This window comes from Alexandromys fortis, unplaced genomic scaffold, assembly GCF_014885135.2.
Source record: "Alexandromys fortis isolate MF-2015 unplaced genomic scaffold, M_Fortis_MF-2015_v1.1 scaffold_92, whole genome shotgun sequence".
Taxonomy (NCBI): domain Eukaryota; kingdom Metazoa; phylum Chordata; class Mammalia; order Rodentia; family Cricetidae; genus Alexandromys; species Alexandromys fortis.
Genome location: NW_026067972.1, coordinates 987,255 through 1,002,243, shown reverse-complemented (window position 1 = coordinate 1,002,243; position 14,989 = coordinate 987,255). Strand labels below are relative to the sequence as shown.

Below are 14,989 nucleotides of genomic sequence, written 5' to 3'. Positions count from 1 at the left end.
TGTTGAAGTCTCCTACTACTAGTGTGTGTGGTTTGATGTCTGCCTTGAGTTTTAGTAATATTTCTTTTACATAAGTGGGTGCTTTTGTATTAGGGGCGTAGATATTCAGGATTGAGACTTCAACCTGATGAAATGTTCCTGTTAGGAGTATAAAGTGTCCATCTCTATCTCTTCTGATTGATTTTAGTTTGTAGTCAGTTTTGTTAGAAATTAGTATGGCCACACCTGCTTTTTTCTTAGGACCATTTGCTTGAAAAACCTTTTCCCAACCCTTTACTCTGAGTAGATGCCTGTCTTTGTGGTTGAGATGTGTTTCTCGTAAACAGCAGAATGTTGGATCCTGTTTTCGTATCCAATCTCTTAGCCTGTGCTTTTTTATAGGTGAATTGAGACCATTAATATTAAGTGATATTAATGACCAGTGGTTGTTTACTCCTGTTATTCTTATTGTTTTTGATAGTAGAGTTTGTGTGTCTCCCTTCTTTGAGTTGTGCTGGTGAAGGGTCGCTAGATGCCTGAGTTATTGTAGGCAGTGTTGGCTATATTGGATTCCTTGGGTTGTGATTTTCCTTCTATTACTTTCTGTAGTGCTGGATTTGTGGCTACGTATTGTTTAAATTTGTTCTTATTTTGGAATGTCTTGCTTTCTCCATTGATAGTGAACGATAGCTTGGCTGGGTATAGTAGTTTGGGTTTGCATTCATGGTCTCTAAGTTTCTGCAGTACCTCTAACCAGGACCTTCTGGCTTTCATGGTTTCCATAGAGAAGAAATAGGGAATCTGAAGTTGTGCTTACATTTATGATCTCGAGATCAGGAGGTTACCCTGATTTATTCAGGTGGATTAAATACAATCACAAGTGTTTTTATTAGATAGGCGAGAAAGTCAGAGTTGGTGGAGCAATGGAATAAGGTAAGTGCCTGAGAGCAGGCAACTCCTAAGTGCCAGAAAAGATAAAGAATGAGCTCTAGCTTGGACTTTCCAAAGAAAGCTTCATCTGATAAAAACCTTCTTTGAACTTTCAACTTGCAGAACTTGGGGAAAATTCAGATCTGCACGGTTTTAAGCCATGCTGTTTATAGCAGTTTGTTGGAGCATCAGCAAGAAGCTAGTACCATTGACAACACTTGACACCATTGACAACCCCTGACTTTAATCTCTTTTCTATTTTCTCCTTTACTATTTCCCCCATCAAAGAAAACAATGCAGTGACATTTTTGAAATAATATTTTTATTTTCTCTTCTGGTGGGGAGCTCTGTGAAATCTCGCTCATTCTCACTTGCCGTCATGTTATAGATAATTGCTTCTTTGAATTTCTAAATAGAATAGAATGGATATGTTTTCTATAGAAAGGGGAATCACTTACGATACTATGAGGCTGGCGATGTAGCTCAGTTGGTAGAGTGCTTGTCTAGCATGCACAAAGGCCCAGGTTCAGTTCCCAGCGCTGCATTAACCAGATGGGCCAGTAATTCCCATAATCTCTGTACTTAGGAGGTGGCAGCAGGAATGCCAGGAGTTCGAGATCATCCTGGGCTGCATAGGGAGTTCAGGACCATTCTGGGGCTCCATGAGATCCTGTCTCAAAAGCAAAACAAAACCCAGATAGCATTCTGGGGAGTTTGTACATATGACCCTGCCTCGAGTTCTCAGTCAAGGGTCCTGAGGGTCAAAGAAGCTACATTACTCATGTGAACTGAGCACCAAAGCTGGAGCCCAGGGCATGGGACTCAAACTTTCAACTCCTCCCTCTAAGACTATGTTACTGCTAAAGTGCTCACACAAAGTAATAAAAACACCAACGGTATAATCGGTCAAGATTTGGAAGAAATGGTCGTTTAGGAGGCAGGCTTCATACCCTGAAAGGATAAAGGTGAAGGGACAACTTGACTTTTGAAACCTTTTTGAAGGTGTCATCATGAACCCTCCCAACTGCTTCTTCTCTGGGGCAAAAACCAACCGACAGTGCATGTCTCCACTCTGATTTCTTTCGACTCTCCTTGTAGGGGTGTTTGCTTTTGGACTTTTTGCTACTGACATTTTTGTAAACGCCGGGCAAGTGGTCACTGGTCACCTCACACCCTACTTCCTGACAGTGTGCCAGCCAAACTATACCAGTACAGACTGCCGGGCACACCAACAGTTCATCAGCAACGGCAACATCTGCACCGGGGACCTGGAAGTGATTGAACAGGCGCGGAGGTCCTTCCCCTCCAAGCACGCTGCTCTGAGCATCTACTCCGCTTTATATGCCACGGTGAGTACGGGGGTCTGACTGTCTCCCCAAGTTGAGACTTGATAATCCCGCACTTACACCCTCCCAGTTTCTAGGTGGGACAACTACGGCCTCGTGAGTGCCGAAGAGCTGTGGCCAAGCTCCTGGCAGGGTGTGGGATTCTGCCACCACTGCCACAGTTTTAGCTGGTTCCCCAGCAGCATTCCTTCCTTGTGGCTACCTGTAGGTTTTCGAGTGTGGACTTGGGTGCGTGGCTGGCATCACAGTGCACGGGCCAGGATTAAACATATGTATCCTGCCCTCTTATAACTTTCTTTACTGCTTTGTTAGGAGCTGGAAAATTCTAGAATTTAAGACCCCAAACTTTGCCAGGCGATGGTGGTGCACGCCTTTAATCCCAGCACTTGGGAGGCAGAGGCAGGCGGATCTCTGTGAGTTCGAGACCAGCCTGGCTCCAGGACAGGCTCCAAAGCCACAGAGAAACCCTATCTCGAAAAACCAAAAAAAAAAAAAAAAAAAAAAAAAAAGACCCCAAACTTCACTTCTCACTTCTGCCCAGATAACATGACCTTTGACCATCTAGGGTCGTGACCTAGCAGGACAAAATTTATTTTTAATTATCAATAATAATAACAGTAGTAGTTATTAATATTATTATTGAGTATAGTATTATAAATAATATTACTAATTATTAAAATTGTTGTAATTAATTAATTAGCTCTCATCAGAGGAAAAGTGATGGGTTTTTTTTTCTTATTTTTCTATGTTTTAATTAAAGTCCATGTTGGAAATGTTATATTTTATCTTTGATCTAGCTTCCTTTGAACCCAGAACTCAGAAGCACGACTGTTGGCTTGAACACACACACAAGCCGATTCCACAGATCACTGGTGTGTTTTACCAGTGGAAGTAGTCATTGCTCAGAGAATCCCTTAGTGAGTCCCGGTGGAGCATGGAGAAAGAAGACAGAGCTGTCTCCTTTCAAACCACCCAGATATTCTGGGGTGACCTCATCTTACTCCCTCAGCCCCATCTGCAGGGGGCAGCATTCATTCTCCAGCCAGCCACTATGGGAGGCGCATTCTGGCTCTGTGCCGTTGAGTCCAGTCCTGTCATCACCTGGGCCTCAGCTGCAGATGTGCAGGCAGACATGAGACTAGTGTCCTGCTCTGGAATCGCACTGCACATCTGGACCACCTTGAGGTCCTCTTCCTCGAGGCTCGAGATAGGTGGTGCTGCTGGACCACAGCTCACCTCTGGTTTCCTAGTTAATCCTTTGGGATCTTCTCTATAGTAACTACATGTCAAAATAAATCCAGCTACCCGCACGTTAAGGAAGCACAAATACAGAGAATACAAATCTGCTGTCTCCAGCTTAAACGTCTTTCTTTCTTTCTTTCTTTCTTTCTTTCTTTCTTTCTTTCTTTCTTTCTTGCTTGCTTGCTTTCTTTCTTGCTTTCTTTCTTGCTTTCTTTCTTTCTTGCTTTCTTTCCAAAACAAAGGAGGGAAATAAGCCAGGAATCCTCTGGGGCACTTAGTGTGTTTTTTCATTTTCAGAATATGGATTTGTTTTTAAATGAGCTAGAGCATCATTTATATAAAGCCATGTGCTTCTGCCACCCGCTTTCATCTTTTGATCAGATTCAAGTCACCGCTGTGTGAAATTAATCTTGATAATGCCATTATACAAATAAGCCGGTGGCTTAAGCCAGTGTGTCATCTTCAAATGAGACCCAAACATCGGTGGCAGCAGGAAGAACCAAATACGGCAGGACGCACGGCACATGCAATGCAGGCATCATCCGAAGATTCAGTTATCAACCCGTTCAAATCAGGTTTCACACTCAGTTAGATAAACCCGGATACAACATTCCAACCGGGTCAACAATTTCTGTTGTGTGCTAAATCAGGCTTTCAGGATTACTCAAGACTGAGGGATATGCTAATTGCCAGGGCTTGACCTTTCCATGCTGCATAGAGGTACTGAAACACTACACTGTGCACATAAATATCTGTTGGAGGAAGCTCCAAAATAATCACACAGAAACTGTATTATTTAAATCACTGCTTGGCCCATTAGCTCTAGCTTCTTATTGGCTAGCTCTTACATATTCATTTAACCCATTTCTAGTCATCTGTGTATTGCCACATGGCTGTGGCTTACCAGGTAAAGTTCCATCTGGCTCCAGCAAGACTACATGGCTTCTCTCTAAATCTGCCTCCTTTCTCCCAGCATTCAGTTTAGTTTTCCCCCACCTAGCTCTGTTCCCCTATAGCTCTGTTTTAGGTTCAAAGTAGTTCCTTTATTAACCAATGATATTCATAGCATACAGAGGGGAATCTCACATCAAATATCTGCTATTGTTATGTGCCAAATAGGAAGAAAATGCCAATGAAAACATTATTCAACAGTTGCTTCCTAGGTACCAGTTAATATGGCAAAGGATACCAGGCAGGGGTCTGTGTTCTTAATGGTTAATATTTTTATGGGAAAGATCCATAAAAGATATACTTAGAAAGCAATATTTAAGCATTAAAAATCAAATTGAACAAATATATTTGCATTCAGCATTTTAAGTAACAATTCCCCCCATGGCAGGATACTACAGTATTTTATAATCTGTGTTATTTTGATCTACCTGATTTTTGTGTGGCTCACGCTCCTTTATCCCACCAGGATTCATGCTAGTATTGAAGCATCTTCCTATAAATTATCTTCTCATGTAACATTGTCAGTTGCATCTATGTGAATGTATGTGTGCTCAAGATAACCAACAGCCTATAGACTACAATCTTAAATATCAGCCTTTCCTTGTGCCTTTTTAGAGTCACTGAACTCACCGTATTTGATAAGAAATGAGAGTAGTCTATAGCCCCCAGACCCACATGGGAAGCTGAGGCAGGGTTGTAGCAAGTTTCAGACCAGGCTGGGCTGTGTAGAAGTCCATCCAAACATCCAAAAGGAAAACAGAGACATGGTGGGTCACTAGTGTCCTCTGCTGGTGCATTCCAGCAGTTACCGGAATGATGATGTCATTTGCCGGAAGCAGGTTTCTTCATTCCGGACATCAGGGGTGATAATGGCATTTGACAACAGCAGCCCACATTTCAAGTGGCAGTGAGCACATCTTTTATCTGGTTCAGGCCCCCTCCCTCTCTCACATATTGTGGCACACAGGAGAGTTGACTGTTTTAAAACGCTCTGAAGAAAACAGATGGATAGAACAGATCACAGTTGTCCCTGATGTGAGAGCCAGCTTCCAGAACAGCAGTGACCGGTACTCAGGATTGGGCCATTCAAAGTAGGTCCATCGGTCAGCAGGTGAACAATTTCATGGCATGGTCCCAAAGTCTGCAGACACCACTAGTACTGTGAGGAACAGCAAAGTGTATGGTGTGAAGGCTCTCATCTCCCTGATACCCTCTGCTACAATCTCGTTCAGTGAAAAGGTTTAATGGATACCCAGGATTTTAAATGGATTTTTAAACAGCAATCACACAATTCTCTGGTTCTTTTTACGTAAAAGTTGTGTGTTCTGACACCAGCCATTGTTCTTCGGCAATGCCTCCTGCCAATACAGCTTCTGTTCACACACTCACTACGATGTGAAAGTGACTAACGACCACATGTTCACTGTCGCTGCTGAACCGTTTCCTGTCTAATTAACTAGCTTCATGAAGCTGTCCAAGGAGACGTAGCTGCTAAGGTTCCCTTTGTCAATGCCCTGTTTCTGACCTGGCACCTGAGTGCCTTCATTCGTGTGGATGCAGCAGGACAAGGACTGCCTGCACCTCACTGGTCTCTCTCCTGCTGCAGATGTACATCACAAGCACAATCAAGACCAAGAGCAGTCGGCTGGCCAAGCCAGTGCTGTGTTTGGGGACCCTCTGTACAGCCTTCCTGACGGGTCTCAACCGGGTCTCAGAGTACCGGAACCACTGTTCCGATGTGATCGCTGGCTTCATCCTGGGCACCGCAGTAGCCCTGTTCCTGGTAGGTGGGCCTCCTTCTCTCCCTTCCATCCCTTTTATGTCCTCTAGGTATAGCCACAGTGCATTGAGTTTCCAAGATTCTAGTCTGAGTCATTGCTCCTCATGTCCCTGTCTTCAGAGCTGCAACTGTCCAGGGAATATGCATGCATTTCTGCAAGAACAGAATCAAAGTACCTTCCTTTGAGAGGTCTGACTGACCATGTGTATTGAGTGAAGGAGAATACTAGCCCCAAGAAAGAGGTCCGTGTTTTTCTTCAAGCTCTCAGCTTGGCCAGGAAGAGAAATAACACGGTACACGCTCAAATGAGTGTTCTAGTATTGACAGGCAGAGTCCAGGGCTCAGGAGCCACTTGTTTCTAGGCAAAGGACAGAGGGTGAAGGCCACTAGTAGGTCAGGCTCTCTCCAACAGCACTGAAAAAAAAGTGGACATGGACCCAGAACTGTCTTCGTGTACATGTATCTCCTCTCACAAATACGGAAATACGGAAAGCCTGCAGCTTTTAGAGGCCTCTTGGCATTTTATTTCAGCTAAGTGGCATTTGCATTTGACCTCCCTGAAGAATGTTAGCAAACATAGCTGCTGCCTCCGTGTCTTCACAGCCCTGAGGATGTTTTAGTTCTTCGAAGAGATGGACACCTATCTACATGCTCATCTGGAAAATCCCTTAATCTGTCTTGGCCTGGAAAACAAGAATCTGTGCTCATTTTTATCTTATTTTATCCAGTTTCACTGAAGTGTGGTAGGATATGGTGGTACACACTGTCCGATTTGATGACCTTGACATCTCTGTTGCTTTTTCTTTCCCCTTCATCTCGGGCAACTATAGAGGTTTAATTTGTTTTTCTACTTTTGGATTTCACATAAATAAAATCACATAATATGTATCTTCTGACATTTTACTTCCAAAATAATTTTTATACAGAGACACATTCATGTTGTAGAATGCAACAGTTCATTTCTTTCTATGGCTCTGTAATATTATATTTCTAGGACATACCAGAAGGGTGCAGTTTTGTTCTTGGGTTGGTTGTTTTAACAACGGGTCACCAGACAGATAAACTCACATACTCCACATAAAATAAAACCACTGTCAATACTAAGACCCTTCCCAAAGAAGAGAGGTCACTAAAATCCCCAGGGACCTTCCACCCATCCTATCCTGCCCTCTCTAGTCCAAGGCCCTTTAAGACTAGCATCACACGTACACTCATTTTATACCCATCTATTCCTGTGACTTAGCTCTTTTTTTTCTTTCTACTCTCACTAACAAAGAAATACACGTGTGACTATCCCAGCCTCTGTCTCAGATGACCAGCTGTTTTTCCTGAGAATGTTCACACACTTTTTTAGAACACGATCCATTGTCCCTCAGCATTCCCTCCATCAGCTCCCACCTTCTTTTTTATACTGGGAGAAGAGGAGAGGCTGGAGGGCAAATTCTCTAGGTGAAGTCAGAGGAAGCACTGGAGAGCTCCATGACGCTGGTAGCTCATTAGAGAGAAGCCCTGGGAAAGATTTTGAAAGAAAGCAGGAATTACATGTAACCTCAAGAGAACAGCATGTTTCCCGAGGGAGCTCGCTGGCACATAAACAAAGGCAGGCTCGGAAGAAGGGTCGAACGTCTTAACATCCAGCAACACTAGAGCGCACTATCCCCAGCCGAGAAGAAATGGCCTTGTAGACTGCCCACACAGTTGCATGGAGTCTTTGAGGGATGATGTCCATGAAAGCCTGTGGGCTGCTGGGTGCCATGTGCAGATTCTGCCTTAAGATTAGACTTGCTTTTTCTTAGTGGGTTGCAGTTTCTCCCTACCCCTCGGTTATTGTTTAGTCTGGTTTTGCTTCCAGTGGTTTGACAACTGTTGTCAGTTTTGCATCCATCTGTTGGATTTTACTTAAAAATCCAGATCTGCTTCTGAATTGCTGCCTGCTCACTTGCATGCATATCTCTACGCACACCTCAGAGACACACATCAATCTGGTAACAGGAAGGAGAGTGGAGCCAGAGGGAGGGTGGAAGTAACCAGAACAGATATCTGGGGAGAAGACAGAGAGAAGCCAAAATGGAGGATGTCGGCATAATCTTTGTACACCTTCCATACTGCTGCCAGGGTCTGTTTCCCATGAGGAATAACACAGGGAAAGAGGAAGGAAACTGTTACCTGAGCAATTACTGCACACCCTATACTACAAACACCTCAAATTGCATATTCCTACGGCACCCAGCAATAGTTTGTCTTCATTTCATTGCTCAGGAAATTGAGCCTCAAAATATATAAGGCTCTGACACCTTCACCTTCTACCATTTCCTAAGAGGCCAAAGTTTTAAGCCTGGCTGTAGTGTGAGGTGGAGGCGAGCCAGGTAAAAATGTTTATGTAAATGTTCTGTATGGTTTGAAAAATTACAGGAAAGATTTAACATTAGACATATAAACAAAGGTGCAGAATAACAAGAGAAATTATAGAAAGATGAAGATTAATTCAACATAGGCAGAGAAAATAGTAAAAAATTTATGACTCAGGTAGGAAGTAAGAAAAGTAGACAATCTTTCACAGGAAAGTTTTTAATGGAGAGATAGATAGATAGATAGACAGACAGACAGACAGACATTGCTTGTGAGCTGCTTAAGCCAAATAAATAATAACGACATAATTTGACTATGATCATTTTAGGCAGAAGTTAAACATCAGCCACTATGGGCTTAGTGCTTACTGTGTTTGATACTCAAGGAGCAAAATAGTCTACGTGATGGGATTTTGAGGGATTTAAACTCTACCTGTCCAAGCTGGAGAGACTAGTAGCAACTCACTTCTTACTGTTGGAAATGGTTGACTGGATAAACAAAAGTTAGACACAACCCCCAGGATACTGCCAGACACACAGAAACCCTTGTCCTATGTTTGCTGTGATTATGAAGTGCCTTACATTTATCACACTGTCAAATCTGTATAATTAAAGTTCCCAGTCCCATTTGGCAGCTGAAGGGGTGAGCTCTGTGGAGTGGGCTGGTTGTCCCCAGCCACCCGGTGAATTCGCCTCATCAGGACATGCAATGTGCTCAGCACACACTTCAAACCTCCCTTACTCTTGGTCTCCCATAGTTCCAAGAAAATACGCCACCTTCATGATGATATCAAGAACAGTGGCCTGCCACACTCAGAGATGACAAGACACCACCTGCTGGAGTCTGACCGTAATCTCTGCCCCGCCCCCTCATCCTACAGGTAATGTGGTTCACAACGTCCCACTGGAGTGTGACTCCAATTTCTCTTCTTCCCCATCTTACAGGGAATGTGTGTGGTTCATAACTTTAAAGGAACACAAGGCTCGCCTTCCAAACCCAAGCCTGAGGATCCCCGTGGCGTGCCCTTGATGGCTTTCCCAAGGATAGAGAGCCCTCTGGAAACCCTAAGTGCACAGGTATAGTAAAGTGACTTGAGCGAGCAAACCCATGACCTTGGCAGGTTGTCTGTTTAATCCTGAGGATGTGCTTAGTGTTGTTCAAATTAAACCCAAGCAGCTTTCGGGTACTTTGGCCTGTCATGTACAATCAACATTCATGAGATTTGAATTATTCATGGGAAGTCAGTGTGATTAAGAACTGAGTTGTTTCTTGTGCAGTTCCATTTCCCTTTGGGACAGAGTATAGGGGTCCAAATTTGGGGGGAATACAGAAGTTCCGGGTTCACAAATTCCTCTTGTAGCGTGACATAATGTTTGCATGGAGCATGTGCAGAATTCACATGTGCATTTATCTCACTTCACTTGCGAGGCCTATGGCCATGCCAACGCTAAGTAAATAGTGTTTACTGGCAAGCAGGACTGTTGAGGGAATGCCCACAGATAGATGGAAGGGCAGCTGTGTTTGGAAGGACAAAGATTGTGTTCCATCCGGTGACTAGTGACAAGCTAGAGGTCCAGAAGCTGTCCTGACAGCAATCACAGAGTCAACACAATAGCACTTTTTGGTTAGGTGTTCTCCAGCAAGCCCTTCATCCATGTGTGAAGTCTAAGCAGTCATTAGACACATGGCCTTAGCTCTCAAGAACTGTGATGACTGGGAAAAGTGGAATAAAGCTGTCACGGTGTGCTGTGCTGAATGAGGTGCACCCTGGGAAAACACGTTACGATAAATGCCTATTCTGAGAAGACAAGGAAAGCCGTGGAAAGAGCCATTAAAGAAGCCTAGACAGACAGCACTCAGGGCTTTTGCCATGGCAGTCCCAGGAACATCAAAAGGTATTCTTATGTGAACAACAGCATATAGAACAGGCATTAGCCAGTGCCCATGTCCTTGATAAGAACTGAAATACTGGAGTCAGCACTGTTAAACTACTTACCCCAGGCTACCCAGCTGGTGTGTGTGTGTGTGTGTGTGTGTGTGTGTGTGTGGCAATGAACAAATATTCTTAAATGAACAAGAGAACAGCATCTTTTAAAGTCTTTCTAAAACATTTCATTCGAACACCCTTCTTTTTAGGCATCTGGAATCCTACTAAACAAAACGTTTCTGTAATATTCTGCTCGTCTTGAAATATAAGGGGTAGCGCTGTACTTCCTGTTGGAATTATCAGCTATTTCTCACCAGTTAGATATTGACTATCACAAGCTCTTCTCTGTCTTTTGAGCTTTAATGAAGTCTAATTTCATTAGTAAGCTGGGAGGTGGAGGAAGCAATAAAACTCTTTCCCATTTTGAGAAATTATGTATTTTACCATTAAACCCAGCACCAAGCATGTTTGCCTTCTATTTCCTTATCTCCCATTTTAATAGTCTAATTAGAAATTAACATATGGGGAAAATATCTGATGCTCTCTTCAGACCTCTGCAGGCACCAGGTGCACATACAAATATATAGATAAACATTCGTACACATAAAAAAGTAGACTTAAAGAGAAATATTTGCCTGGTTGCACAGACAGATCAGTCTGAGTGTGCCTAGTGTCTCCTGAATATTCTGGTCTAAGAACATTGTCCTCCATCTGCCCATCCCAGTCAGGTTTCAGCTTCTGTCTGTGGCTTTTCTCTTTTCCTTCATGACTATTTGTATTTGACTAGAACAACAAATTCCTAGGACATATTAAGGTTTCACACTGAAAAGTGAAGTACCAGACCCTTTCAGATATGATTCTTCTCCATAGAAATAAAAGATACTTTAGTATCTACACCAAGAATAACAGTAAGATTATAAATAAATCCATTGTGTCCTGCAGGTTGGAGCAGAACTTCCCCCAAGCCTGCCTCTATGTGTCTATGTATGTGCCTCCTTGTCTAAACAGCATCTGAGGCCTCATGAATAACAAGCTTGGGAAGAAGGTCTTTCTGGGTCCATTACATGATGGCCCCTTACAATCAGACAGTGCTCTTTTGTATGTGTGTGCCTTGTGGAATTGGAAACCTGTAAGGATGTGGATTCTATGGCCCGTGTCTTATGTGCCCTGTTTCCTGACATTTACTAAGTGTAATACAAATGCTGGCTGGATGGAAGCAAGCCAAAACCAAAACATCAACTAAATCCCTCAGCCAAACAACCAACAGCCTCAAGTCAGACCAGAGCCACTAGCTCTGCGATTGTTATTTCCACGACAAATACAGATGTGAGCGAAGCAATGAGCAGAACTTCCACAGGTGAATCACAGTTAGGCTAGAGGAAACTGTGGGAGATGCTGGACGTGCGGCATGGTCCATGCCAAGGCTGGGAAATTGGAGAAGGCAAGCATTGCTTTTACTAGAAAATATTTCCACAGAGACGGGGAGATAATATCCTTTTGTTGTTGTTCAAGGAAGAGAAGTAGCAGACAGAGTCCTTTTCTCTTGTTCTCACATTACGCTACAAAGCAGCAGCTTCTTCTGTAAACTCTGGCCTCAGGTGTTGTACAGGAGTCTCTTGCCTGGATAGAACCCTGAAGACACTGATTTTGGAAGACTAGTTCAGGTTGAGAGTACAATTCCTGCAGCACCTTTTCAAACCCAAGCCTGAGAGAGGTAGATTTTGAAAGGGAAGTTTGCCTGAATGAAATATGAGGCTGTGTGTATGACTGATCTCCCAAGACTATGTCTCCACTGTCCTAAAACAAAGATCCAAAAATCCTCTAATAATGAAGTGAAAACCACAATTTCCTTAAGTATTTACCAATTCCATGGGACCATAGCTTAGGTATTTGAGTCTAAACAAATGACAAGACTTTGAAAACCACAAAAGCAAGTTTTGTGAACAAGATGTGACAGAATTACAAGGAAAAATACACACATCTGGAGTCATATACTACAGCTACTCCAGTTTCAGGAATAAGCAACAAAATGCAATAAGAATATAGATGTTTAATAATATTCATTTCATCATACATAAAATTTTCTTGAAAACACTTAAAATGTTTTCATATAAATACATAAAATAATCATGTATAAGATCAAAAAGCAAGTCTTAAGAAATTTGAAGGTCAGTGAGATGACTTAGGAGGATGACTGAGTTCTCTGGACTCACATGGTGGAAGGAGAGAACTATTTCCTAAAAGCTGTCCTCTGACTTTCACATGTGTGTGCTCACACATTTGTATACATGGGGACACACACACACACATACACATAAATAAAATTCAATTTAAAAATATGGAAAAAGGTATTTTAATGGTTCTTCATCATGTAGATCACATTCTCTATAAGTTAACTGAAGTTAACCCCTGTATCCACTGGGAAATATTATTTTTTCCCACAGAACTCATAACTCAAAGAATAGGTCATAAGGGAAAGTTTAGTTGGTATTCAGTATTTAAAATTTTTCAAAGGTATGGAATATAGCTGTCACTTTGAAATCTTGAAATACTTATGTTGAAACAGTAGAAGTGTTTTCATGAAGAAATGATTCTATTTTGGTTGGAAATGCTGAAGGAAGAGGTAACGGAAGTTGAGGGGTCTTAGAAGAATACACTAAGGAGAAATAATACTTTGGTGTTTTTTTTTTTTGTTTAGGTGGGTGTCATTATTTGTCTGACAGGCAACATGAAGTCAGTGGGTAGTGAGGGAAAGGGTCTAGGAAGAACTGGGGAGAGGGGAAAATATGGTCTAAATACATTATAAGGAAAGCTTAAAATATTAAAAAAAATTTTAAAAATCAAGAGATCGACAAGCTTGTTTGAAAGACACTTCAGGAATGGTGAGAGTTTGTGGAAGTCAAGTCAGCTCAGCTCTGACGTTCTACCTGTTGCTTGCTCTACAGAATCACTCGGCCTCCATGACCGAAGTAACCTGAGATGAATGAAGAGAAGCGGCTGTCTTTGGTTTCTTTCTTTTTTTTCTCAACAACCTTCCAGTTCAATACTTCAGAACACACAGTGACTCGGTCCAACTGTGAAGACAAGTATTATGTTTATCTAGTTAGAGGCTGATGTTTTTGTACATTTTTTTTGTATTAAAAAGTGATGTAGCTTGCCCTGATCTTTTTTTTTTTGTCAGCTTTAATATATTTATGCCAGAATTTTAAAACCAACAAAGTTTTCCTCTCGTTCAAGTGTGCATTGAAGAATCACATATATTCAATGGGTGGTGTTGTTTTGTGATATTTGTACACAAATCTTTTCTCAGTTTTATAGACAGAAATAAAGTGAGCGACCCACTTTTAACTTTTATTATCACAGTTGCCGCCTCCTCCAGAACCTCTGAATTTAAATGAGAGTTAAACTTTTGAGTGACAGGAAGGACCATGGTGGTTAATTATAAATTTCAAAATCAATCATGGGGGTGGGGGGGAATATTTGGAGAGAACAGCATGTTCTGTTCTGCTAATAGTTATTTGCGTTTCAAGTTAAAGTGACAGTGGTAGACTAGTGAAGATTCCTAGTTTACAAACTAATGACACAGATGCCAATATTGCCAGGGGTTGTTTTGGTTATATGACTCTTTCTTAGTTAATGCCCTTTGCCCACCAAAGGAACTCAAGGTCAAGGTCGGTCTGGAGTTCTGTGCTTGGGCGGGCAGGTGACCCTGTAGCCTTCGATCCAAAAGAGCAGCTAACACCAGCCTTCCCTGCCAACTCAACAGTTTTGTATTCTTACTGTATGGACTTTTTATGAAAAAGAATATTTTACAGTTTGCACAGTATTATTTTACAGAAAGGATATCAGAGCATCCACAGCGTAGTGCCCAGATCAACATCTTTACTTGGGAGCTTCTAACTGTTCCTGGGCTTTAACTGCATCCCGTTTTCTAGCATGGTGATAACGTGTCCCTCCTTTGAGAAGGAGTTCCCTATCTGTATCTATCAAAATGTTTTCTTGAGACATCCATGTCAACTCTTCTTAGCTTTTTTTTTGTACATATTTTTTTTCTAAATAGAAGAAAAAGTTATCATAAAATATATTCTGACTCATGTCCTTTGTTTGACCTTTGAGGAACCATGGAGTGACCCGCAAGGGTTTGCTTTTCATTTCATTGGCTGTGATTAAAATGAACCCTAATAGGAGCGTGACTGAATGGTCATTCGGAGAGAGAAGAGAAGTAGGGAGAGAGAGTGGATGGGGATGGGTATGCAGTGTGTGCATGCATATGTGTTTAGATGAAATGAAAGAAGTCTTTAATTTATTAATATATTCAAATGTACTTCCTGGATGCCCAGTGTGATACCTTAGTCTTCAGGCATGCCGTGGAACTTCTGAGTTTTCAATAAACACTTACTCTTCTTTGAGAAATGGAAGTTACCTCTGCTAAAACTTTCCTTGGTTCCATTTCCTCAACAGTTTCCCCAAACTCTCTTAGATACA

The 14,989-nt window shown here is 42.1% G+C and overlaps 1 protein-coding gene across 1 annotated transcript in view; it reads left to right on the top strand.

The window, feature by feature from the left end:
• Positions 1-14,567, top strand: part of Plppr1 (phospholipid phosphatase related 1) — a 214,300-nt gene extending 199,733 nt beyond the window's left edge. The window contains exons 5-8 of the mRNA XM_050156146.1: positions 2,008-2,258; positions 6,055-6,231; positions 9,522-9,653; positions 13,450-14,567. Of these exons, the coding sequence (XP_050012103.1) occupies positions 2,008-2,258; positions 6,055-6,231; positions 9,522-9,653; positions 13,450-13,482 (593 nt within the window). The 3' untranslated portion in view covers positions 13,483-14,567. The remainder of the gene's footprint in view (positions 1-2,007; positions 2,259-6,054; positions 6,232-9,521; positions 9,654-13,449) is intronic.
• Positions 14,568-14,989: the final 422 nt, after the last annotated feature.